The sequence below is a fragment of the Schistocerca nitens genome, chromosome 1 (assembly GCF_023898315.1).
Source record: "Schistocerca nitens isolate TAMUIC-IGC-003100 chromosome 1, iqSchNite1.1, whole genome shotgun sequence".
In the NCBI taxonomy this organism is placed as follows: Eukaryota; Metazoa; Arthropoda; class Insecta; order Orthoptera; family Acrididae; genus Schistocerca; species Schistocerca nitens.
In genome coordinates this window covers 991,161,499-991,189,448 of record NC_064614.1, presented here as the reverse complement: position 1 = coordinate 991,189,448, position 27,950 = coordinate 991,161,499, and the positions used below count along the sequence as shown (strand labels likewise).

Here is a 27,950-nt window from a genome sequence, read left to right as displayed (position 1 = left end):
TGTGTTGTCAGTCGTCCCTGTTGTGTGTGTCTGTGTTGTACTGCTGATTCCCCATTGAAACTGTTGGCCTGTTGACCAGTGCGCTCTGGTCTCACTCAGTTCTGGTTGCTACACATACCATCCAAACCCACCAAATATGGGATAAAAATATTTTCGATGTGTGGCCCAAAGCATTTTTACACCAGTAAAATACTTTGTGTGAAAGCTGATGGATGGATCATTTCAAGCACCAAACAGCTCAGCGGAACTTATAAGAAAAGGCGTGTCAGTCATATCAAAGGTATACACACAAATGTGACCACTGATAATTGGTACATGAACTGCCAATTAGTGGAACATGTTAGAGACAAAACTGACCTTCTAGACACTCCTTACATGAACAAAAGGACAATCCTGCCTCAATTTTTGCCTCTAAAAAACCAACCTGTCAGTGTGTTGAAATTTGGCTTTCAAGGTAACAATTATCTTTTGTCATACTAAACAAAAAGAAATCACTCACTGATACTCCCATTCACAGTGAACAACATGGATGATATCGGCCAGAAAACAGGGAAGCCAATCATCATTACCAATTACAATTGCTCGAGAGGAGGGCTGGATTCACTACACAAAATGGTATCAGGATACTCTGTTTCCAGAATTACAAGGAGATGCCCTATGGTGTTGTTTTATACTATTCTAAATATAGTTGGGATAAATTGCCGAATTTTACATTCACTTTCCAAACCAGAAACATTTCCGCTGATGAATGAACACTTGAAAAATAGATCATATTACTGCTGACGAATATTTCGGAATTTCTAAGAAGAAAATTCCCTTCAGAAGAAGACATTGACACAGCAGGGCCATCAGAGAAGAGGTAGAAAGTGCACTGCCATGTGCGCGGAAGGGAAAAAGACAACTCCACGACAACAGTTTGTGTGAAGCAACAAGTTTACTTGTCAACCATATCTGATTAGAGAGCATACGTGCATTACATACCAACAGGAGGAGATTGACTGCACAATATATTTCTAAAGAGTTAACATCAAAGAATTAAAATTAAATTTATAGTCATTTTTATACTGGTTATAAGTTAAATATCAGTCATATGTGAATTAAATAATTTATTTCTTACTTTTGTTACCTATTTTTTCATGAGTTGGTTCATTCAGGTGCTGTTTAAAGCTTTTGAAACAAATATATAATAATATTACTCCAAAATATAACTATTTAATTGATTCCTACAGAAATTACAATGTCTCATAGGTGGAGTACTGAATATTCCATGCACCTAAACATGCTTTTTTTAAAACTCGGCACACCCGCTTGAATATTAAACTTATATAATTTTTCACGCTTCTAATTGTTATGTTCTTTGGTTTGGTTCTCAGACTTTATATTCCACTGAACAGTTTAACTAATAATGGTGATAGGCAGTCTCCTTGTCTAACACCTATTTTATGCAGAATAGTTCAGAAATTTCTCTTCTAAACTCCACCTTCGCTGTGGTGTTGGTTGGAATAAGTTCCATTTGTTTAATTAGTTTTGGATGGTGTCCAAATTCCTTAAATTTTTTAATACTGGAGGTTTATGGAGACAGTCGTATGCCTTCTTGAAGTCTACAAATGTTTACTTGCTACAGTAATCACTAGTGTGACTATGTACTGACAACAATGAACATGTAGAATGGAAAAAGTCTAACTCATCTAGTAAAATGGAAGGAGTATTTGGCATTTCCCGAACAAGTGTTATAGGTCCTCTGCAGTTACTAATCTGTATAGATGATTTACGAAACAATGTGAGCAGCCTTGTTAGACTGTTTGCAGATGAGGTTGAATATTTAAACACGGTATCTGTATGGTGTGAAAAATATCAACTGACTCTAAATAATGAAAGGTAGATGTCATGAACATGAGTACTAAAAGGAATCCATTAAATTTCAGTTACATGATAAATCACACAAATCTAAAGGCTGTCAATTCAACTAAATACCTATGGACTACAATTATAAACAACTTAAATTGGGATGGTCACACAGGTAGTATTGTGGGGAAGGTAAACCAAAAATTGCATTTTATTGTCAGAACACTTAACAGATGCAATAGATCCGTTAAAGAGACTAAAATTATACTTGTCCATTCTCTTCTGCAGTACTGCTGCATGGTACGGGATCCGTTCCCGGCAGGATTGATGGAGACAAAAAAAAAAGTTCAAAGAAGGGAAGCTCATTTTCTGTTACTGCAAATAATGGAGTAAGTATCAAGGTTATTACAGGTGAGTTGGGACGGTAATTATTAAAACCAAGGCATTTTTCAGTGCAGTAAGGTCTTTTCACCAAATTTCAACCAAAACTTTCTTCTGAAAATATTTTATTTCTACATACAGAGAAACAATCATTGTAATAAGAGACATCAGAACTCACATGTAAAGATTTAACTGTTTGTTTTTCCCTATCGCTGCTGGAGAGTGGAATGGTAGAGAAATGGTCGAAGGTGGTTTGATGAACCCTCTGCCAGTTACATGGGCATAAGAGAGAGAGAGAGAGAGAGAGAGAGAGAGAGAGAGAGAGAGTGTGTGTGTGTGTGTGTGTGTGTGTAATTTTACTCTCATTCGATACAGGATTACTCCGAATGCTAGCAAGTTTTCCTCCTCTTTCTTGTGTGCCTGTTGACAACTCAATAATTCTGCTTTCCAGTGAGTGATTCCCTTTAATCCAAATATGTTCTACCATAACTTCCCTGCAACATTTAGAGGAGTCAGGTAGATGTAACTGATTTAAGTGCCCAAGCGTGAAGTACTGTAGAGCGAAGTAAGAGGTTTTTGAACAGCTGTTTGACAGTGATGGCATGATTTGTTCATTGTGTCAAATCTAACATATAACTGGTGCCAGAGATCTCTGTGCTTTGAACATTTTTATGCTGCAGTCCACAAACAGTGTTGGTTGGTTGGTTGGCTGGCACAACGGGACAAAATAGCGAGGTCATTGGTCCCACTGGATTAGGGAAGGATTGGGAAGAAAATTGGCCATGCCCCTTGAAAGGAAACATTCCAGCATTTGCCTGAAGATATTTGGGGAAATCACAGAAAACCTAATTTAGGATGGATGAACATGGATTTTAACCATTTCACAAACAGTGTAAATGAATAAAAACAAACCAGTATGTCATTACAGTAGTAGTGTACCACATCTAATTATTAACATTGCTGTTGTGTGTTACTTTCTTTGGATTTTACAGCTAGCACTGTTAAAATAAAGTACAACACTTGCAGGAGATGCCCTATTCTTCAACATTAAATTGTAACTATGAAACAATTAACTTCATTTCATAGTAATTCTACAATTGCTTAGGTTTATTCATTTTGATTTTGAGGCGTGTATACAGTGATATGACAGAAGTCATAGGACAGACACACACACACATATACAGACAGTGGTAGTATCACATGCACAAGGTATAAAAGGGTAACACATTGGTGTAGCTCTCCTTGTACTCAGCTGACTCATGTGAAAAGCTTTCTGATGTGATTACAGCCGCACAACAAGAATTGAATGTGGAATGAGACATTTGTTTTTGAGAATCGTTAGGGAATTTGGAGTATAAATGTAGATGCAGATTCTGAGATCCACAGTGTCAAGAGTAAGATGAGAATATCACATTTCAGGCATTACCTCTTACCACAGACAACGCACTGGCCGACAGCTTTCACTTATCAACTGGGAGCAGCAGCATTTGTGAAGAGTTGTCGTTGATAACAGATAAGCAACACTGTATTAAATAATCAAATCAATGTGGGATCACCGACAAATGTATCCATTAAAAGAGTGTAATGAAATTTGGCATTAATCAGTTATGGCAGCAGACAACCAACGTGAGTGCCTACGCTAACAGCATGATATCACCTTCAGCACCTCTACTGGGGTTGTGACCAGAAGTGTTGCAGGTGCAGGATTCTGTGCACGAACTGACCTCCTGATTAAGTCCCATAAATGTTTGTTGAGATTCATGTTGGGTGATCTGGGTGGCCAAATCATTTGAGCAAATGATTTGGCCAGCCAGATCACCCGAAATGAGTCTCAACGAACATTTATGGGACGTAATCAAGAAGTCAGCTCGTGCAAAAAATCCTGCACCTGCAACACTTCTGCAGTTACAGACGGCTATACAGGGAGCATGGCTCAATATTTCTGCAGGAAACTTCCAACTTGGTGAGTTCATGCCACATTGAGTTGCTGCACTACACTGGACAAAAGGTGGTCTGATGCGATATTAGGAGGTATCCCATGACTTTTGTCACCTCATTATATAGAGGCAGAATATCAAAATGAAAATACTGTTAAAATAATATCGAACATATTACATACTCATAATAGTTACTGTTTGTCACATAGAAGTGTTCTGGAACAAGATTTCAAAATACGTTGAGCAGATGTGGTCCACACTCTCTTCCTCTTCCCTCACCGCCAACATTCAACATCCTATGAAACAGCATTAGGCAGCTGCAGTGGACTGGAAGAGTTGCAATTGTCTGTGACAGGTAGAAAGGCCACCAGAGTACATTAGTGTTGTTTGGGCTTAGAGTTATTAACAGGTCTGGTAGGCTACATACGAGGCATAGCACTGTCAGATATTGAGTGGTCACAGAAGGACAAAGAAATACTGTGTATTTGTGCAAGAGAGTTTTATTTGCACCTAACAGTGTTTGAAAAGGGCGTCATCATGAATCTCCACTCAGTCACCTAGTTGAATCATGCAATATATAGATTTTTGCGGCATTCAGATGTGGTGCAGTGGATGTTTAACTGCTTGGGAGCATGAGGGCAGGTATACTCTTTGTCACAGTTCTAGTCAACCATGTCTGACCACCACAAGCGAGGACCTCCATATTCTGCACCAGACACATTTCAACCCTTCACATCTGCACATGCCACCCAAGAACAAATAACTGACTCCCTGCAGCACTTTGTACTACCCCACACCATTAGGCAGCAATAAGCAGTAGCTGGACTAGGTAATTACTGTCCCATGTTTAGGTTGCCGTTTACATAAACAACTGTGTTTGGAGTGGTGCTGTGACCAAGAAACATGGACTGCTGATGAATGTGGCTGCACTGTGTTGAGTGATGCACTACCCCAAATGACCATAGTTGGCGAGTGTGGCAGGGACATGGGCAGTGTTTGCATTCTTCCAAATATCTGGATAGGCACACTGAGGTTAAGCCTCACATCATGGTGTGGCGAGCCATAGGTATGACTTCAGGTCACAGCTGAGGGATTACTAAGTGTAACCTGATGGGACACTGGTACGTCATGGACATCCTGCCTCCTTATGTTGTTTGTCCACACAGAGCATGTGTCTCTAGCAGCTGTCTATGTGTTGTTGGGGAACTCCCATTGCCATTAAGGTCCCCAGATCTGTCTGTGATAGAAAGTTTGGGACCAGCTTTGACACCAACATTCAGGATATCAATGACACATTTGAACAGTTGTGGTCAGCTCTCATACTGCTAAGTTCTTTGTAAATTTGACTCTATATTGTTCTTCACTTTTTTTGTCAAGCAGTGTAGCTGACTAAGTCAAATAAGAGGAATACATAAAACATTGTATTGTTAACATCAAGTAATACATGCAATTTTCAAATAGGAGGAGGAGGAGGACATTAGTGTTTAATGTCCCATCGACAACAGGTCATTAGAGACAGAGCACAAGCTTGGATTAGGGAAGGATGGGGAAGGAAATCAGTCATGCTCTTTCAAAGGAACCACCATGGTATTGGCATGAAGCAATTTAGAGAATTCAAAGAAAACCAAAATCTTGATGGCTGGACACGGGTTTGAATTGCCATCCTCCCGAATGAGAGTCCAGTGTACTAACCAATGCGCTACCTCGCTGAGTGTAAATGTCAGATTTTGAAGAGAGATTTTCCCTGGAAAGATGATTCCACTAATTACTATTCTAGTTCTTCTGTATGAGAATGTTATTAGTTTGCTAATTTCATAAAAAAGGATAATGTTGATAAAAATTGCCACTGTAATTGTGTTAAATGCCAAGCAAATGTTAATACAAGTCTTGTAGGGAGATAATTTCGGTTATAAAATTGTAATTATATTGTAAGTTTTAACAAAGTAATTAAGACTAACCTCACTGTTAAATGGTTATATAAATGACTGCATGCTCAGTTAATAGGGAGACTTAGTAATACTTGGTATGGAATTAAGTGTAGTTGTTAATGAAAGGTTAGGTAATGGTGAAGAGGAGAATCTACAAATAAATCACAAGAGATGAAAAAGAATATTGGTTGTGGGAAAGTTTTCTGAAATGTCATAAGAATCATTGCCGAACCCTTACCAAGTTTTACTCTTGTAATGTAAAATTGGCCAGAAGTTGGAAAAAGTGTTTAACAAGACTCATGCGACTAAATGATTTTCTTCCATTGCTCCACAGACTTTGGCACCAAGTTTTCTGGGTACGAGCATTTGCAACACTGATGAGTAGTTTTGGAATTCTAGCTTGCCCTGCAGAGACATTCCTGTGGCTACCTTCATGTTGCTTTGGTGCTGACAGGATAAACAAGTGCAACATTCAGTTCTGCAGTGACTTTTGCACTGTCATCCTTTTATTTTTCCATTATAATCCTCTTAAATGACCATTTGTCATGATCACTCAACGCACTTTCGTCCGCATTGTGATTTGTGGAAGATGTTTATCCACTTTTCCTGTATAAAAGACCGATCTAAGGTGCCTCTTGAAACACCAAACCCTTCAGCTATCTTGGTCACAGACGCACTCACCATACAAGTAGCAACAAAATGGGCATGTTTGAGTTCACTTAGTTCTGATATAATGCATTCACTGTCCTGGCTACAACTGATGCTTGCAATGTATTGCGGATATTGCACAAGCACTGTTCATGGTCAAATACAACAGCACAACCTGCACGATTGGCTAGCATCTGCATTTAATTTCGAGATTGCATTTTTCATGGTGTTTCCAAATTTTTGTCAACCACTGTAATTGTTGCCCTGATTCTATCACAATATTACTCATAATACAGACATACTTGGTAGCACCATGTTGTCTCTCTACCCTGTGAAGCAAAGTCCAGAGGAACATTTCATTTACAAACCAGCCAATTTGTGGTGTCATGCAGATGCATTTGGTGTCAAAACAGACACTGTGTAGCCTATACACTCATACTGGAAAATACTGACTTATCAAAACATATTAGATCCTGCCACTCAAGACTAATACTGTCCTTGAGAGACAAAAGGGGACAATATCTATTCATTATGAAGCCTCCCCTAGGAGGCTGCATGCTTGCTTTCTGGTTTGGCCTAGCGAAGCAGTTGCTAAATCATACCCACTGACCCAAAAAATACAGTAGTATGTACAACTGCACCATTCTATTTCTGGTAATGCAAGTTTACAAGCAGCTTAATTACTGTGTCCATATAGATCTACAAATGGAATGAGAATGTAAGAATACAGTGCACAATTTACTATATTGTGGGGGTAAGGTATGTAGCAGTTATTTCAAATGTAATGTTTCCTGTGGTATTTTATTACAAATAAATTATATAGTTTATCATAATTATTACCATTAAAGTGCATTAAAGACAACCATGAAGACTTCTCAGGCCATCAATAATTATTCTTCCAAAGTTATGAGTACCAAAGTTCTCTTACATTGGTGGGCTAGTAGTTGAAGGTGTCACAATTGAGTTTCTAGGCTACTGCCAGTTTTATCATCATTAGCCAGAAATGACCCGCAGTTTATGACATTTATATTTACCAACAGTTTGGTTGCCATGGTGATTAATCTGAGCCAACTGCTATTGTGACAAACACGTCTGCCCCCAAAATTTTAAGTCCACAAGGTACCAACAATGAAAGCTCTGGCAGTTTGAACAGGGCGTTCTCTTCTGCTTAAACAGTTGACTGCTGTATGTGCATGTGAAGTTTTTATTCTTGTTTCTAACCTCTCTCAGCTACTGGGATGGAATACGGGAGGGTGAGAAATGGTGGCATCAATAGTGGTGGTAGCAACAGCGATGAGGTAGGAGTGCAGGATTTGTTGGTTTCATCATACAAGCCTAATACCCATGACTGCAGGGGTTGGCAGTGGCCAAATCAAATAGATTAAAACTGTGTATTGTACCAGAATTTGAACCTGGACCACTATAGCTTGCCAAAATTTTGACACTAACTCAGAATGACATCATTTCCTTATTTTTACCTAAAAAGAATTCATGTAGCAGCATAATGGCTCCACTGGTAAACATAAAACTTAACAACACTCCATGTGTAATATTTTTTGCTAGTTACACCTAGCTTAATAATAAATTAAGAAAAAACAAGTAGGATTCTACATGGAGCGTTTACTGGAAAAAAATCTGGCGAATGACATTTATTGAACATGAGATTTATATAAAAAATTAACAAGAGTCACAGAAAATTAAAAATAATTTATTACCTCATCTGATATGTTAATCTTGAACGGTCTTATTGATCTGTCGACTGCCTTTGGCTTGCCTGGACCCCACCATTGAGGTTTAATTTCCGGAAGTGGTGGTACTTGTGATATGTATGTCCAAAATATAGCACTAAATAGCCCCAGTGTGCTTACAATGAAGAATCCATATCTTCCTATGGCACCCATTCTGAGGAAAAGTTAATTGTAGAGTTAATGTTTTCTACAAGATCAAAAAAGACCATTTCTTATGTACACAATTGGTACTGTCAAATGAAACATTGTAGGTAACATTACTACCCTATTTGAGGTTTTTGTATAGTAAAATGTAGGCTTGAGATATTAGATTACGTTGACTTGTCCTGTTTACAGGCACATACATTGCACAAAATGTAATCAAATAGGACCAAGTAAAAATCAATCAATCTGCATGGCGGAGATATCTAAATGCGGCACTTCATGGGGGTCATTAATACTGACTTAGTTTCTTCGTTGTCTGGAGGTTAAATACGGTTTTTGAAATCTCCATGTTCAGGTGCCAGAAACCTTTCCGAATGCTTTCTGGGCACTACATTTAAGAAATTAATCTCTTAGGTCATAAAATACATATACCAACTGAACAGACAGCACCATAAAATCACTGCGAAAACATCCGTAATAAAGTTAAAGTATTCCTTACAAAGGCAGATCTTAGAAATTTAGATGGGGTCTGCACGGGTACCGGCATATCAGCAGAAATATTGCTTATAACAAAACAATAATTTTTCTTGTATTTTAACGCTTCGTGAGACAGATACATAAGCTGGCGCTCTCAACGGCAAGTGTTATTTCCATAGAAATTACGTTTTTAAGTGAGTCTTTTTGGGACCTCGTACCTTCAACAGAACAAACTCCTTTTCACTGACAGTGACAATTATGGTTTACTCTTGTTTCAGTGTCTAATTATGCTTCTTAATCAAGACATTATAACAGATGATTCGGCAAAATTCAAGTACTGGCAAAGGCAAAACCTAACTATACCTCCTTATCACGAATGTTATTAAACACTTTTTTGAAACTCAGTGACGTATCCGTGTCGCGCTGTTCTGTCGATATGTTACGTTTCATTCGGAACATCGATACAAGCACATACAGTGCAGCTATTTGCGCATCGTCGATGTGAATAATGTTCATACATACATATATTTTTTCTAAGTTAGTATGTTCATTTAATTTTTATTAAAAAACGGGACATTTAAAAAAGTTTACAAAAAACTGGGACAATTAAGGAAAAAAACAGTGCAAAAACTATACTGACCAAATTTAATAGCCCTAGAAGCTTACCGCTGTGTCAATGCCCTGAGATGTTCCCAAATGACTTTTCACAATTATGCTGCTGCACTGTCACTGTACATTTCACTCTTATGTATTTTATCACGAAGTTTATTTTCGAACTTGGAGCATGCAGCAGGTGAAAAATAGGTCAGCAAATTGTTTTATAATTGAAGTAAGTGGTTGTAACTCAGTCATAGGTTGCATTGAGAAGTATCTATTTTTTATTTCTTGATGATGACTAGTTTCGGACACCTGCGTCCATTTTCAAACCATCCGTGTTGTAAGTGTGACAAATATAGGTGATGGCCCGTGTACAGAAACTGCCCCTGCAGTAATGAAAGCAGCTGCAGGTGTAGACAGTGCACAACAAACTTTCAGCAGCAAATTGAAAAGTAAAAATGTAGGGAAATCAGTAAAGAGAAACGACGTGTTGTTGTTAGGTAGTGCCCATGGAAGAGGTACTGGCCAACTTTTGCAAGATGAACTAGGATCAGAACACCAGATCACCAATTTTTTTATACCTAGTGCTAGTCTGGAGCAGGTGACAGAGAATTTAGGATATTTTGAAAAGATTTCACTAAGGAAGACACCGTGGTTATAGTGGGTGGGTCAGAAAATAGCGCTGACAAAGTTCCTGGGCACAGTATAGAGTGTGACCTGGCAAAGATTACATCAGCGTCGAAGTGTACTAGTGTTGAGTTTGTATCTGTTCTTGGGCGCCAAGACCGACCTCATTTGAACTCTTCTGTCAGAAGAGTTAATTTGGAGTTGGAACAGCTGCTTATGTTGGGTGCAGGGTCACATATTGAATTGGTGTGGTGCCTGTTGATTCTCTCAATAGGTGGGATCATACTAGGCCTTCACCTCAACAGGAAAGGGAAGGGTAAACTGGCTGTGAAAATAGCAGAAAAGTTAAAGGGGGAGTCACTGTCATGAGTGATAAAATACCAGTGGTTACAGGGTTCAGAAAAGACCCTTTTTTAGGGTAGGGAGGACAGAAAGAAACCAAGTTTTAAGAGAGGTTAGGATTGAGACAAACCTTCAATTTGAGAAAGAAACAAAAAACACGTAATTCTAGCTTATTACATCAGCATAAACAGATGTTGGTTAAGAATTTTCAACAATCAGCAGAAAATTCAACTCTATACAAATTAACTCAGTCAGTGTGAAATGTCAACTATCTTTATTGCATCAAAATATGGTATTCGAGAACTGAGAATAAAATTAATGAATAAATTATCTGCATAGATGAATTAGAGTCCTCAAACCCAGCTGATATAATCTGTCTCTCTGAACATCATGACTCCGCTGGTATAGAACTTTTAAGTGTTGCAGGACTTAGATCAACATCTCACTTTTGTAGACCAGAAATGGGGAAAGGAGGAGTTGTCACATTCATCAGGAACTGTCATAAATGTAAGAACATAGACATTCATAAATTTTGCCCAGAATAGCATATGGAAGAATGTGCAACAGAAGTAGAATTTCACAAAAAATCCTTCATAACATTAAGTGTATATTAAGCACCTGCAGGTAACTTTAACCTGTTCATAAACCACCTTGAAGCTGTACTGGTCTATTTAACAACCAAAAACAAAGAAATAGTGGTTGCTGGTGACTTCAGTGTAGATTTCCTTAAAGACTCTGCCAATAAGATTTTATATGAGTCAGTAACACTGTCATTCAACTTAATTACCATTTTAAAGTTCCCAACTGGGGTAGCTAATTGCTCACAAACAGCCATTGATAATATCTTTATAGAAAAGTCCAATGAACAAAATTATATTACAAAACCAATAGTCAAAGACCTCTCAGACCATAACACGCAGTTCCTTATGTTAAATGTTAATGCTGACCAGGATATAAAATCTGTTAAATTTGAACTCAAGAGGGCAGTCAATAAGCCAAAAATTGATTATTTCAGGACACTCCTCAGAGACATTCATTGGAGTGTTGTTTACAGTGCTCGTGGCATGAATGAAAAATATAACACTTTTGCTAATAAAGTGCTTACCTTACTTGAACACCCCCCCCCCCCCTCCCAAAAAAAACTAACCAAGGTTAGAGCAAAGCCTACAAAGAGGCCATGGATTATTCAAGAAATAGAGGTATCTGGTAAAACAAAAAGAAAACTGTATCTGTCAATCCGAAACAGTTCTGATGTTGATGCTATAGCACATTACAAGAAATACTGGAAAATATTAAAGACTGTAATATGGGCATCAAAGTAAATATATTGCAAGGGAAAGATAGTCATATCAGATAACAAAATAAAGACAATATGGGATATAGTGAAGGAGGAGACTGGTAGAACCAGACATGAAGAAGGGCAAATAGCATTAAGAGTAAATGACACATGGGTGACACAACTGTTACTGAAAAGATGCTGCTATGGGATACTTCAGACCAGACATTTCAAGTAACTTCCATAATATGAATTTGACCCTCACTACCCCAGCAGAAGTAATGTCCATCATAAAATCTTTAAAATAAAAAACATCTAGTGGATAGGATGAAATATCAACAAAGTTAATTGAAGAATGTGATTCTGAGCTAAGTAACGTATTAAGCTATCTGTGTAACCAGACGTTTTCTTCTTCTTCTGTAGTGGTCAATCCAAGGATTGGTTTGCAACAGCTACAATGGCAGCTTGTCTCCATTCTGTGCGTCTTTCAGCTTTTCTCTTCATTTCTTTATAGGTGTTACATCCCACATCTTTCACGATTTGATCCATGTACCTCAGTTGTGGTCTTCATCTTGGTCTTTTTCCCTTGACATATCCCTCTGTGATTGTGTTCAGGAGTCCTTTATGTCTTAATAGATGGCCTGTAAATTGCACTCTTCTTTTAACAATGAAACTCCAGAAGCTTCTCTTCTCACCTGCTCTTTCCAGAACCACTTCGTTTGTGACCTTGTCGATACATTTTATTTTGAGCATGCGTCTATAGCACCACATTTCAAAAGAATTTAGCTTCTGGTCTTCCTCTGCCCCGAGAGTCCATGTTTCACACCCATAGCATGCCACACTCCACACATATGATTTCAAAAATCTTTTCCTGATTTCAAGGCTGATGCTCTTAGATGTTAATATGTTTTTCTTCTTGTTAAAAGCAGCCTTTGCTTGAGCTATTCTACTTCTCACTTCTGCCTTTCTCCTTCCATCCCTGGTAATATTACTGCCCAGATAAGTAAATTTATCAACTTGTTCAAGCAGTTCATTGCCTACATGAACTTGGACTTTCACTTGATCTTCTTTGTCGCATGCCATTACTTTTGTTTTTGCTTTATTAATTCTCGTATTATATTCTTCATCCATAACTTTATCCATTCTATTCAGTAGGACTACTTCACTTTCAGCCAGGACAGCTATATCATCGGCATATCTTATCATATCTATTCGTTGGCCATGACACCTGTCTGTGAATTTTCCCTTACTTTTTTCAGCGCCTCTTCAATTTATACGTCAAAGATAACAGGGGATAGTGCGCAACCTTGTCGGACGCCTTTCCGTATCTGCACCTCTTCTTGTTTTGTCCGTCCACGGATAACTGCTGTCTCGTTTTTGTACAGGTTCCATATCATTTTTCTATCTTAATGGTCTATTACTACTTTTTTGAGTACCTCAAACATCTTATCCCATTTAACATTATCAAAGGCTTTCTCTACATCTACGAAAGCTATGTATGTTTTCAGGTTCTTATCTAGTCGTTTCTCTATTATTAGTTTTAGAGCAAATGTTGCTTCTCTATCTTTCCGGAATCCAAACTGGTCTTCGGAGAGTGTAGCTTCGACTTTTTGTTCTATGCGTTTTAAGATAATTGAGGTTAATATTTTAGAGTCGTGCGTAACTAGGCTGAGCGTCCTATAATTTTCACATCTTGTAGCATTTGCCTTCTTTGGAATGGGGATCATAATGTTTTTCTCAAAGTCTGTAGTAATTTTACCCTGCTCGTACATGTTGAAAACAAGATTATACAACTCCTGAGTCAGTTTGGCTCCTCCAGATTTCAGAAGTTCGGCTGGGATATTGTCTATACCAGGCGATTTGTTGTTTTTCAATTTTTTCAGAGCTAGTTCAAACTCTTCCTTTAATATAGGTTCACCTATGTTGTGTGCATCTACTTCTGTTTCTTCTTCCATGATGTTTTCAGACAGGTCTGGTCCGCTGTACAGTTTTCCTATATACTGTTTCCATCTTCTTGCAACTTCATCATCGTCATCCAACATATTGCCATTTTCATCCATCACAGTCCTACACTTGTTTCTTCTGTCTCCAAAGCAATGTGTCACACATTTATAGGCCTTGTCGATATTTCCCTTGCTCATGTTGTCCTCAACTGAAATACAAAGATCATCAAGGTATTTTTCTCTTGCTTGTTTTGCCTCTCTGTTGATTCTGTTTTTCAAACTCTTGTATTTCTCTTGGTCTTCCTTCTTCACAGAATTTTTTAATTTCCTTCTTTCTTCCAACATATTTAGTAGATCATTAGTGATCTATTCCTTCCTTTTCTCTGTCCTTTCTTTTCCTATTACTTCTTCTGCTGCTTCTAAAATACCAGTTTTTATTTTTTCCCAGCTGCTTTGGATGTTATGATGCTTTTTATGCAGTTTTTGGCCTCAGGACAAATGAAAACCGATTTTTTCCATCCTATGCGATATTACCTTGCGGTGGTGGATGGGCTTACGTCACTAATAGTATTACACTTGTACACCCATGCACACTGAATAGTAGTTTGTTTAATGTTAAACTTCTTCTGCTGCTTCTAAAATACCAGTTTTTATTTTTTCCCAGCTGCTTTGGATGTTATGGCAGCCCTGTGTATTTGTTTTCTTGTCTGTTTCTAGTTGATAGTGCTTCAGTGTATTTTCGTTTTTCAGGTTTGTCAAATCCCATTTACATGTACTTCTTTTTTTAATGTTCTTGAATTTTAGTTCAGTCGTCATCATAATGAGTATGTGGTCACTTTCCACATCACAGCCTGGATATGATCTGCTGTCCTTAACTTGGTTTTTAAATCTTTGCTTCACTAGTATGAAGTCAATTTGATATCTGTTAATGTCACCAGGCATTTTCCAAGTATATCTTCTTCTTGGATGATGATTAAAGAAGGTATTTGTAATGCAAAGTTTATTTCTTTGGCAGAATTCTACAAGTTTATCCCCTCTTTCATTTCTTAATCCTAATCCAAAATTCCCTTCCACATCCTCTTCTTTACCTTCCCCAACAACGGCATTCATATCTCCCATGATGACAAGGTTTTCAGCTCCTTTAATTCTGCCAATTACTTCTTCAAGGTGGTCATACATCATGTCGATTTCATCATCCTTGTGCCTCGTAGTTGGCATGTATACTTGGATTATGATTGTGTCTCTTGGTTTAGTTTCCAATCGGACATAAATTATCCTCTCACTATGTCGAACAAATCCTTTTACTCTTAACCCCATCTCTTTACTGAGGATAATTCCCACTCTTGCAATCCCGGGATTGTCTTTTGCTGTTCCAGTGTGTATGATTCTGTAATCCTCTGACCAAAAGTCGCCAGCGTTTGGCCATCTCATTTCTGAGACTCCCAGTACATCAATATCCATTCGTTTCATTTCCATTTTCTAGTTTACCACATTTAAGAAGTGAGTTGACGTTCCATGTTGCTATCCTTCTTACATTAATGCTTTTGGATTTTGGTATCTCTTTAGTTGTTCCCGCCCGGAGATCCGAATGGGGGACTATTTTACCTCTGGAGAATTTAACCAAAGAGCTTTCCATCATAAGCTGTTGATACTTAGGATAGCCGCCTGGGTCTTTAATGGAGTGGTTTCCCGTTGCCTTCTCCATTCTATGCCATTGGCCACCTTGTGGCTCCTCCGCCTTTAGGAGCAGTTTCCCACCCCAAGGGCAAAAGAGTGCCCTTCCTTCTAGCCGCTCATCCGCCCTCCTAGAAGGCCGTTGGCAATTGATAGAAGGTAATCTCCTTATCCCAGGAGATATTCGGCTCAGTAGAAGTATAGGTTGGAAATGGAAGACCCCTAGCCCTCGAAACCTAATAGCGTCAGGGTCGGAAAAGAACAAGAGTTGGCCGAGGGTGGCCAAATAGTAAAGATAAAAGTGAGGAGCCTGGCATAAGTAAGTGGAAGCAATGCCAGGACTCAGCTCGGGACCCCGGGGTCGCCAGCCACGTACTCACTAGGTGTGAGTCCCTGAAGTAACCAGACGTTTATCAGTGGAATATTTCCTGAATGGTTGAAATAAACTGAAGTTAGGCCACTATTTAAGAAGGAAGGTAAAGAAATAGCATCAAATTTCCATCCAGTTTCACTTCTGACAGAGTTCTTAAAAGTGTTACAAGAGGTAATGTACAATCGGCTTTATAACCTTCTTATCACAAATAACGTACTGTCAAAGTCGCAGTTTGCATTTCGAAAGGGATCTGATATTGAGAAAGCTATCTACACTTACAGTGAGAATGTACTTAATTCATTAGACAAAAATTGCAGACAACTGGTATATGACTGTGTAAATCACATTATCCTTTTAAGGAAATTAGAATATTATGGTGTAACAGGAGATGCTGCAAGATGGTTCAAATTTTATATCTCTGGCACGAAACAAAGGGTGTTATTAGGAAAGAAACATGTGTTAAGCTATCAGGCATCATCTAGCTGGGAACTAATTACACGTCGGTCCCACAAGGTTCCATCTTAGGGCCCTTAACTTTTTATTGTGTATGTCAACGACCTTTCATCAATAACATTATCAGATGCCAAGTTTGTTTCGCTTGCTCATGATACAAACATTGCAATAAATAGCAAATCAAGTGTAGTCTTGGAAAGACCAGCTGATAAAATATTTGTGGACATTAATCACTGGTTCCTAGCCAATTCTTTGTCACTAAACTTTGAAAAAACACACTACATACAGTTCAGAACTTGTAATGGGTATCCCATGAGTGTATGCCTGCACTATGATGACAAGCAAATAGAAGGAGTGGACAGACTTAAATTCTTGGGATTACAGCTTGGTAATAAATTCAAGTGGGAGGAGCGCACCACAGAACTGCTGAAGTGTCTAAACAAATCTCTGTTTGCAATGCAAACTCTGTCAGACATAGGGGATACAAACTCGAAAAAGCAGGCATGCCATGCTTACTTCTACTCCATAATGTCATATGGGATTATTTTTTTTGTGTAATTCATCAAGCCAAGCTAAAGTTTTCTGGACCAAAAACGGGCAGTAAGAGTTATATGTGGTGTGAGCTCAAGAACATCCTGCAGAGGCTTGTTTAGGAAACTAGGGATACTAACTACTGCTTCCCAATATATTTATTACTTAATGAAATTTGTAATTAAAAATATATCACTTTTTCAAACCAACAGCTCAGTTCATGGAATCAATACTAGAAATAAGAATGATCTTCACAAGGATTTAAAGTCATTTACTCTTGTACAAAAAGGTGTGCATTATTCAGGAACACACATTTTCAATAACTTGCCAGCAGCCATAAAAAGCTTAACAACCAATGAAATTCAGTTTAAGGGAAGCCTAAAGGATTTATCGGTGACCAACTTCTTCCACTCCATTGATGAATTTCTCAGTGGAACCAACTGATTATATATATATATATATATATATATATATATATATATATATATATATATATATATAGTACAATCCAACTTCTGCACCATTTCAGTGGAGTAATGTGTTCATTGTAAATAAGTATTTAGTAGTACTATTATATGTTTATCACCTTATAAATAAATAAAACATTTTTCTAAATTTTAAATTCAGTGCATTAATGTGATCTTAGTAAATGAGTGTTATAAAATGATCCTTTCATATCATGTACATTAAAAAAAATGACGATCTTTCCGCTTGGGACCTGTGGAAGGTACATTAGCTTATTTGTTTTAGTTGCAAATATTTATCATGTAGTATTGTTTTTCTGACATTTTCTACATACTGGAGGACCTCCTCACTACAGATCAATTGGAATGAAAGTAAATATAATCTAATCTAATCTAATCTATATGACCGACTTCACAGCAAAAATACACCACATAGGATGGATCTAATGATGACAAACCACAGCTAGACTTTAACCTTTATTATAACACTGAGATTGTAACAATAACATATACAGAATCCACGTGACAGAAACTGTACCAGGACTTGGTGTAAATGCTGAGTACTGAATACTGAATTAACACTGCTCAAATGTTGCTCTAACCACACACCTCATATAAACTAACAACAACAAAAAATAAGTTAGATTGTTGATTGCCCACTTTTTATCAGTTACAATGTCCGCCCCCGGTAACTGAGTGGTCAGCGCGACAGACTGTCAATCCTAAGGGCCCGGGTTCGATTCCCGGCTGGGTCGGAGATTTTCTCCGCTCAGGGACTGGGTGTTGTGTTGTCCTAATCATCATCATTTCATCCCCATCGACACGCAAGTCGCCGAAGTGGCGTCAAATCGAAAGACTTGCACCAGACGAGTGGTCTACCCGACGGGAGGCCCTCGTCACATGGCATTTCATTTCATATCAGTTACAATTAAACTTTCATAAACCTGACAGTTTAGTGATGAATTAACCGTGCTTATGATTCGAATATCCATCCCAAGTAATAGTTCTGTTGATATACAAAGATTGTCTCCCACAAATGTATGATTTCAAATTAGTAAACAATGCATTACATGAAAATGTCAACTATTTTTTATACTGTGTCTGATAGTAACTACCACTTTTCTGCCCAAAAATTCGGGAAGCCAAAATGTTTACATTCCAGTTTACATTCCAGTTACAGTGAAGACCACTAACAAACAGTACATATTGAAACTACAGTGGAAATCTGGTAACTATACTGCAAACTGTTTCTTTTTATGTACAGATACATTGATATGTAAAACAGATAACTGACTGTCATAAATGTATACAATAATCAAATTGGGTATTGTAATTTACTGTTGTCATGGTATTGATGTACTCTGAATACGTTGTCCTATTCTGCCACATTACAGATTTCACATGATCAGTGTTTTCAGATTCTATGCAGGCTGACATGGGAGAGTTCATTCTGTATGAGATATGTCATTATTTTTGAGCAGAGGACGTTTATCAAAGACAACAAATGGATTACAAGGATGATGGATAGTAGTTTTGTGGATCACTACTTGTACTCTTCTTGTAGATCGATATGACCTACGATTCCTTCCAATCTCTGAGCATGGCTTTGTGTTGAAAAAATCTGCAGTATGATATGATTAAAACAGGTGCCACATAATCTATGTAGAATATGACAGGGATTTTATGAGTGCCTGAAGCTTTGCTCATTTTTTATGAGTTCAGCTGTTTCTTTAACTCACTAATACTACTCTAACTGTTTCACTCGTCTTTTCTGTGATATCAGAATTAAATTGGAGCAATTCTCCAGGATTACCCTCTGTGAAGAAACATTTGAAAATGGAGTTCTGTATTTTTAATTTTGCTTTGCTATCGTCATTTTCATTCTCACTAACTATGGTGCTACTACAGCCTTTACATATAGCCAGAATATCTTTGGGATTTTTGAGAAATCCCTTAACAATGTTCTACTGTGGCAGCTGCATTTCCCTCTACAGCCAAATGCATTCCATTCCACACCTCCCCATTTAAAGACTTAACTTTGTTTTACACTTGTTATGCAAAAGTCTCCGTTTCTTTAAAGGTTTCTTTGTGACGACTGTGTATCATGGTGAGTCCTTCCCAGCATGAACTGTTCTACTATTGTAGGTACACTTGACTGCACGTAAAGCGGACCACGCCTGAATTCTAATGTGTAAGCCCCACCTGACTGTATGCAACCAACATAGCATAGCTGTGTCACAGGTCCTCTAAACTCTGTGCAGTATAGTTGTGTGACTATACACAATGGGTACCTTTTGAGACTACTAGAGAAAGATGCTCTTTATGGCAGTCAGTACAGATGTAAACCGATACTGCCATACAATAAATGTTGGAAAACGAGTTATTAGAGATGAGATAACCCCTAACGCTTGTAAATTAAACTTCATTCCAATAAGTGACAATGCAGAAGTATCATCACACTCATTAAATGACATGAAGAGTTGTTGTTCTTGATGCGAATTTGAACCCACTGTTAACCAAATAAAGCTTGCATGTCTGATCGAGACTCGACTAGGCACAAAGAGACGTAAGATATTGAAGCGATCACCAGTTTCAGTGTACAAGGTCGAATGTCCGAACCTGGAAATAAATGACGATGTGTTTAGCACTGCATCGGGAACTCAGTGAAGGTTGTATTGCCCGTGAGAAGCAACCACGAAAGGTATGTAATGAAGTGCAATGCACAAGTGTGAAACACCAAGAAGTAAAGTTGTAGTGATGGATGGGGAGTAGAAACTGGTACCTATATAAACTGTTAACTAAGCACAGTCAGATGTCAGATATTAAATATGTTCACCAATAGCGTAATATTGAAACCTGAAACGACGATACAAAACATTTTTGCTGGCAGGGATTCGAAAACAGCACTTTTCACTATTGTCGTATAGCTGCAAATAGACATGAAATATTTATTGTTTCTCCAGCAGTAGAGAGATATGCAGATGCTCGGCTAGAGGTAAACACAATGAAGAGCTCTGTGATGCCTGGGACTCCAAACCCACGCATATCGTCGTTGTTGACCACACACGAAGAGGTGTCAACTACCAAATTCTCTTTCACTAGTAGTTAGGCTCGCGCTGTACATAGAGGCATCATGAGGAAACATCGAGAATCCTCTCGAAGAGTTCAAATCCAGAGAAAAATTGGAATTGGAGCTCAAACCCCGGTCCAGTGCAAATATTTCCAAAATCTCAAGGTCACTTAAAGCAAGAAATGAAGGTCATATGACATTACATGACGACTGGTTCATGAGCTAAAATAACATTACTAGTTTAGGAAAGCTTAGTAGAGAGTTTCTGCAAGCAGTAACAACCATATCTGACAGCCAATACTAACCTACCTCTGCTCCAGTCAGCAGCGAATGGACATGTTTAATGTTGATTTGGAACCATGACACAGTCCTGCGCTCTTTACTCGGCATTACTGGCGGGAAGATGGTATGTTTCTGGCTGTTAAAAACTGTTTCCCCCAGACGGAATCGAACCCACACCAAAGCCATTACAAGCTAGCCTCAGTCTAACCAGGCACCCAATTTCACAAGTATTAGCATAATGTTTTTGTCACAATGGGGTACCCAGCACACAGTACAAGAAATGTTGACTTTCATCTGACCTGTTATTGTTTGTCTGTTGTTGTGAATAACCTATTCGTGGTCTAGTAGTCAATGTCATGCAGTGCTAACACAAAGCCGTGATACCATATCCATCTTTTTCCTTTCTTTTTTAAGCTATACTCTGTCTGTCTGCTAAGAGCATCAGTTTGATAGAAGGTCAGAGACAGTTTGGTTCATCTTCTAATCAACCAGTAACAGAAAAATCTCGTGGAAAAGTGTTTGTGGAAGGGTTCATGGATGTCTGGCATCGTAAGATCGATTTTAACATCAGCCGGCGGCCGCTTGATTCAGACCAGCGTCCGCCCAAGTGATTGTGATGCATCGGCCATAGAGCCTATGATCTCCAGCCGCCTATTCTGTGCTCAAAATAGCAAGTATAACATTATAGAATGTTGCATATGATATAATACTATGTTTCAGCATGCGCCACGGCGATTTTTTATGGCATCTTGCTATAAGCATATTTAGCTATGGTCTTATTTTGTTGAGGTATGTAGTACAGTTCGTGCCATAAAAACTTGATTGTTTCCGAGTACTGACATTATGAGGAGCGTCATTTATGCATGAATGTAGTGTAAGACGGAGTAAAGGGTAATATTTGTGACACTGTGTTCTGTTCGTGTTTAATAAACGCGTGAAAGCAGTGGAGGCAATTCGAAACACCTCTACCCTGTGTGGATTGGGTGCTATCGAGACAGTCAAGCAGTTTAGTTTCAGGTACGATGGTTTTGAGATAAATTAATCAAAACATTCAGGAAGACGAACAGATCTTGATGAAGGACATTCCTAAGATTTACAGTGACAGTGTGTCGAATAATTGGCAGATATGACAACCAATTAACCTTCTTGCGACACTTGCCTTCAGTAGCCATATTGAGATTAAAAGATTAGATTAGACGATTAGACGCTAAGCAGAATCTAGAACTGGGAAGGATGGGGAAGGAAGTCATCTGTGCCCCGTCAAAGAATTGATCCTGACATTTGCCGTAATAGATTTAAGGAGATCACCGTAAACCTAAACCAGTGTAGCCTGATGCTGATTTGAATTACTATATAGTAGCTTCATAACGGGAAAATAGTGGGTAAGCCATAACAAACATTATCTCAAACGATGGCCTATATACGTCCACAAAATATATTGTTATTGATTATTTCCTGTTGGTACAAAGAAGGTGTTTTGTGTTACGAATTGCTTTACAGGGATGTGTCCTTCGCAGTTGACACTTGTTGTCAACAAATGAGATGCCCTGTAGTCGGAGAGTAACAAATGTGACCTGGAAGATAGCACCAAGGAGATTGGTCGGCAAACACGCCTACCACACGTCTTCTAATCTGCACCCTTTCTCGGCCTTATTGATCAACCGCCAAGAAAGCTAGTCTTTGTTAGATTTGTTTTGACGATTGCGCTTTAAACGTGGCTTAACTCAGAATCAGAAAGTCATTACATGCGTGGGATCGAAAAACTACCTGCACATCAACAGACTGTTTTCAATAACAAAGTGGAATATTTTGTTGACTATTTCTCTGATATTTGTGTCTATTTTGTTCAGTAACCCATCGGGAAACGCTGTTAATATGCACTACACTAATACAACAGGTGTCTCATCTTAATGCCGTACAACGAATAGCTGTCTTAATTAAACGTGAAGTCTTTTGTCATACTCAGGTAGCTTTACCTGTCTACAAGGAAAATACGGCAATGTGGCTGTTAGAGTAGTTGCTGAATCAAACACAGTTCACAAAGTGTTCATTGATACAATTTCATTAACAGATTTGTGTATTTTCAATAGCAGTTCTGCAGTATTTTATGTTTCTTGCCTCTATATCTACAGGTTACTGAACTTTGCAAGACGTCTTACGATGACGAAAATTCTAAAGATGTCGTTCTGAGTTCTATATAGCTGTTTATAGATCTGACGTAGAGGAGGTAAAATGCTACTCTCACATCAGTTTTGAACTGAGAGCTATTGCCTCCTACTCTTTACAGTGCGTCGACATTTTCTTGGATCAAACGTCCAACTGCAACGTTCATCGCCTCCTCATTGCCCTTGTGATGCCTGATACAGATAATTCGCAATGTAGACAACGAGATTAGTTGTAGTTGCTGCTTGAAAAAAAAATCTCCGCTGTCTGTAAAGGTACATCTCATATGTCGATGACACACCTAAGTGTAATTCATTCAGAATCTCTGATTGGTATACCCCGAATGTATGACGCGAATCTTGCAAGATAATTCTCTGTCATTCCAGGAAGTAACCAAACTACCTCAGTGTCACCAGACATGTCCCACTATGTTGTCATGACCGTATCATGGTGGTAGCGGGATAATTATGTTCCTGCAGGCAATGTCTTTCGTGAGTGGGCTAACAATTTAGGAGTGCGTCTTATGCATCAACGATGCAGCGGCCCTACGACGTCATAAGGAGTATTCTACTACTTATGGTGAGCGAGAAGAATGTAAAGTTGCACAGACCACTGTGATACATACAAAAGGAAACAATCGTAATCCACTGACTTACCGATCCATTTCATTGCAATCGACATGTAACAGGACGTATGGATAAAAACGTTAAGAAATACCCTACTGACATAAAACCAGCATGGATTTGGAAAGCGTCACTCTTGTGACACAAAGCTGGCACTTTATTCACATGATGTACTATGTACAAGGGCTCTCAGATTTATTCTGAATTTATATAGTTCGAAAAAGACTTTTGATCTCATTCTTCATAAGCAGTTTCCAACCACATTGCTTTCCTAGGTCTATCGTCGCAGTATGCGACTGGATTCGTGATAATCTGTCACAGTTCGCAGTAGTGAAATGGACGTGATGAGTCTGATTCTGCAAGTAATGTGATATGCACCTTCTGCTATTTTTAAAATAACTACACTCCTCCCTACGGTGCCGACTTGCCGCCGTGTCATTCTCAGCTCACAGGCGCCACTGTATGCGGATATGGAAGGGCATGTGGTCAGCACACCGCTCTCCCGGCCGTAAGTCAGTTCACGAGACCGTGGCCGCTACCCTCAATCAAGTAACTCTTTAGTTTGCTTCATAAGGGCTGAGTGCACCCCGCCTGCCAACAGCGCTCGGCAGACCGGATGGTCACCCATCCAAGTGCTAGCCCAGCCCGACAGCGCTTAACTCCGGTGATCTGACGGGAACCGATGTTACCACTGCGGCAAGGCCGTTGGCACTACTTGTAACATATATAAACGATGTAGCAGATAATCAGAACCTTTCTCTTAGATTTCAGGCAAGTAAAGCTGCCATCTAGTAAACTCCTCAGAAGAGCAAGGCGAATTGCGAAATGATGCTGAAAACGTACTTTCATGGGGCAAAACGTGGCAACAGACCATAACCAATAAAATGTTTGATATTCTCCACATTATTAGTAAGAAGGTTTCGTCAAGCTTCGAGTAATCGATAAGTAAAACAAATTTGAGAGTTGTAGATCTGACGAAAGTTCTAGGGTTACAATGCAAACAACATAACTGGGAAACATCGCATGTTGTGGCGAAGGAGAAACACGTGTTGTGTTGTTGGCACAACCCTTAGTAGACCCAAGAAGTCTACTGAGGAGACTGCCAGCTCTATGACTATTCCGCCTCTTCCGGAATATTGCTGAGCACTGTGCGATCATTACATCACGGGGCTGACAGAGGACATCGAAAATGTTCAAAGAAGGCAGCCGATTTAGTAGTACATTAGTAGTACAGCGAATTAGGGGAGAGTGTGTCGCGGATGTTTTTCTTTTTGTTCCTTTAGGTTGGAGGGGGGAGGGGGCAGAGCTGTTAGTTGGGGAATACAATATTAAAAACAAACGCTTTTGCACTGCAGCACCTTATTTTGCGCGACAGATCAACCACCATCTTCCTCCTCCGATAGTTTTTGTTGCCATTGCCGTACAAAGGATGATATTACAATTGTAATAACGTTAAGAGACATTAGAATTCACACATAGAGATTTTGGCGTTCGTTTTTCTTGAGTTTCGTACGTCGGTGGAACAGTCGAGAAATTGAAGTGATTCTGTGAACCGTTTATGGAACACTTAACTGCGTGTTACAGAGTACTCATGTATCATTCTGATGTAAATGAAATGCCTCTGCAGAACTTAATTTCCAGCGTGCAGCACTTATCGTTTCAGAGACACGAACAAGTACACTTTATAAGTGGTCAAACTGTGAATGATATACTACATATAAACGATTATTTAGCAAGATTGTCGCCAAAACTATTTACTTTTACAATTCGCTTAGCTATATTGGTAGAATTCGTACTTTCTTAAGGTGAGCTCTAATGCAGAGCGCTTACAAGAAAGAATAGTCTCCTGTGTCGTGCGATTTCTAGTTACTTGAAATATTTTGTGGTAGCTACGTTTATCACGAATGTATTCTTTAACTTAATTTTCGTTAAATATTTGAATGAAACGTCAATAGTACATGTGAATGTTCATATTATAGCAAAATAGCTCCAGCTGCGTTAGTTTATGCTGCAGACTTGGGTAGGTTAGATGAAACGTTCGATCCTTGAAGGGATGAGCGTGGCTTTTCAGCCTGGGCCTGTAGCCGCGGATCGTGAGCTATGGCCAGCCAGGTCTAACGGCTTGACGGGCTGGTCGGATAGCTGCAGTCTGACGCTGAGGGCCAAGGCGAGACCGAAGCGAATGAGCCAGCGGTGGCATGTCAACAGCTCCCCCGCCCGAGATGGGCCAGCACGGCTGCAGCACATGGCTCTGCCTCTGACTCTCCTTTTGACATAAATATGTTTACTTCCTCTCCTGGCAATATCAGAGTGGCAAGCACAAATTCACACCAGGGTGTCTGTTTCGATGGCTCAGTGGAAGAGATCAGCTCGAGACAGAGTCATCATTGTTGCTGAAGAAGGTGGATGTTCCACCAGAGAATCTGGCAGAAGGCATTGCGTACCACACACTACTGCAACGAAATGGTGGAGGAACTACCTTGAAAGAGGGACTACCAACAGCGCTCATGGCTCAGGCAGGAAGAAAGTGAGTTTCTAGTGCCTGTAAATGATTATCTTTGCTAGCATTCACTTTTGTTTCGCTGGAGCAGTTTGTTCACGTGTTACTTGATGTTTGTTGTCCAAGTGCTACATATATTTCGGAAGTACATATCCTTCAGTGTGCAATAAATACGGACTATGCCACATATCAAGAAATTCAATCAAAGGAAATTCCGTGGTAATCAGTTCACAAACAAAGCAACCCACACAGACTGTTGAAAGCAACTTATGTATCAGTCCTACAGGGAAGAAACTCCCACATGGCACGTCTCCTGGCGATTCAAATTGTTGTGTTTTAACAGTGACGCTGTTTTTAGTGGATTTGTTGTTGTTGTGGGCATCTTATCTTCTTTGACACAGGAAGTGGCGAAATGCAAACAATGTGATGGTGTAGGCTGTCTGGAAATAACTGAACAACAAAGTAGCAGGAATGGTTTAGCAATAAATCTACCCCGAAAATGACTTCGAACATTGTGAATAATTCATATGATGTAAATTTGAAGCCAGTGTATGCAATGCGTGCAATAGGAAAAGGAAAAAGGCTGCTCAAACGTTTTGTCGTTTTATGGACCTTCCGCCTCCTCCCAGTACGTTCAGCTAGTACATAAAATACTTTTAGGTGCCTTGACGGTTGTGTCTAAAGCATCTATGAAACGTGCAGTAGAAGAAACTGTAAATACACTCCTGGAAATTGAAATAAGAACACCGTGAATTCATTGTCCCAGGAAGGGCAAACTTTATTGACACATTCCTGGGGTCAGATACATCACATGATCACACTGACAGAACCACAGGCACATAGACACAGGCAACAGAGCATGCACAATGTCGGCACTAGTACAGTGTATATCCACCTTTCGCAGCAATGCAGGCTGCTATTCTCCCATGGAGACGATCGTAGAGATGCTGGATGTAGTCCTGTGGAACGGCTTGCCATGCCATTTCCACCTGGCGCCTCAGTTGGACCAGCGTTCGTGCTGGACGTGCAGACCGCGTGAGACGACGCTTCATCCAGTCCCAAACATGCTCAATGGGGGACAGATCCGGAGATCTTGCTGGCCAGGGTAGTTGACTTACACCTTCTAGAGCACGTTGGGTGGCACGGGATACATGCGGACGTGCATTGTCCTGTTGGAACAGCAAGTTCCCTTGCCGGTCTAGAAATGGTAGAACGATGGGTTCGATGACGGTTTGGATGTACCGTGCACTATTCAGTGTCCCCTCGACGATCACCAGTGGTGTACGGCCAGTGTAGGAGATCGCTCCCCACACCATGATGCCGGGTGTTGGCCCTGTGTGCCTCGGTCGTATGCAGTCCTGATTGTGGCGCTCACCTGCACGGCGCCAAACACGCATACGACCATCATTGGCACCAAGGCAGAAGCAACTCTCATCGCTGAAGACGACACGTCTCCATTCGTCCCTCCATTCACGCCTGTCGCGACACCACTGGAGGCGGGCTGCACGATGTTGGGGCGTGAGCGGAAGACGGCCTAACGGTGTGCGGGACCGTAGCCCAGCTTCATGGAGACGGTTGCGAATGGTCCTCGCCGATACCCCAGGAGCAACAGTGTCCCTAATTTGCTGGGAAGTGGCGGTGCGGTCCCCTACGGCACTGCGTAGGATCCTACGGTCTTGGCGTGCATCCGTGCGTCGCTGCGGTCCGGTCCCAGGTCGACGGGCACGTGCACCTTCCGCCGACCACTGGCGACAACATCGATGTACTGTGGAGACCTCACGCCCCACGTGTTGAGCAATTCGGCGGTACGTCCACCCGGCCTCCCGCATGCCCACTATACGCCCGCGCTCAAAGTCCGTCAACTGCACATACGGTTCACATCCACGCTGTCGCGGCATGCTACCAGTGTTAAAGACTGCGATGG

At 39.8% G+C, this 27,950-nt stretch overlaps 1 protein-coding gene and 1 pseudogene across 2 annotated transcripts in view; both read right to left on the bottom strand.

Annotated features, from left to right (window-relative positions):
* LOC126195184 (juvenile hormone epoxide hydrolase 1-like) overlaps positions 1–9,558 on the bottom strand; it is a 60,846-nt gene extending 51,288 nt beyond the window's left edge. Inside the window, exons 1-2 of one of the 2 annotated variants that reach the window (XM_049933707.1) lie at positions 9,472–9,558; positions 8,455–8,641 (exon numbers count right to left, since the gene is read on the bottom strand). In XM_049933707.1, coding sequence (XP_049789664.1) covers positions 8,455–8,640 — 186 coding nt within the window. In that variant the 5' untranslated portion in view covers position 8,641; positions 9,472–9,558. Of the gene's footprint in view, positions 1–8,454; positions 8,642–9,326 lie in introns of both variants that reach the window. The other variant, XM_049933700.1, reaches the window with a different exon arrangement.
* Positions 9,559–24,118: 14,560 nt separating this feature from the next.
* LOC126210527 (5S ribosomal RNA) lies at positions 24,119–24,236 on the bottom strand (annotated as a pseudogene).
* Between the last annotated feature and the right edge of the window lie 3,714 nt (positions 24,237–27,950).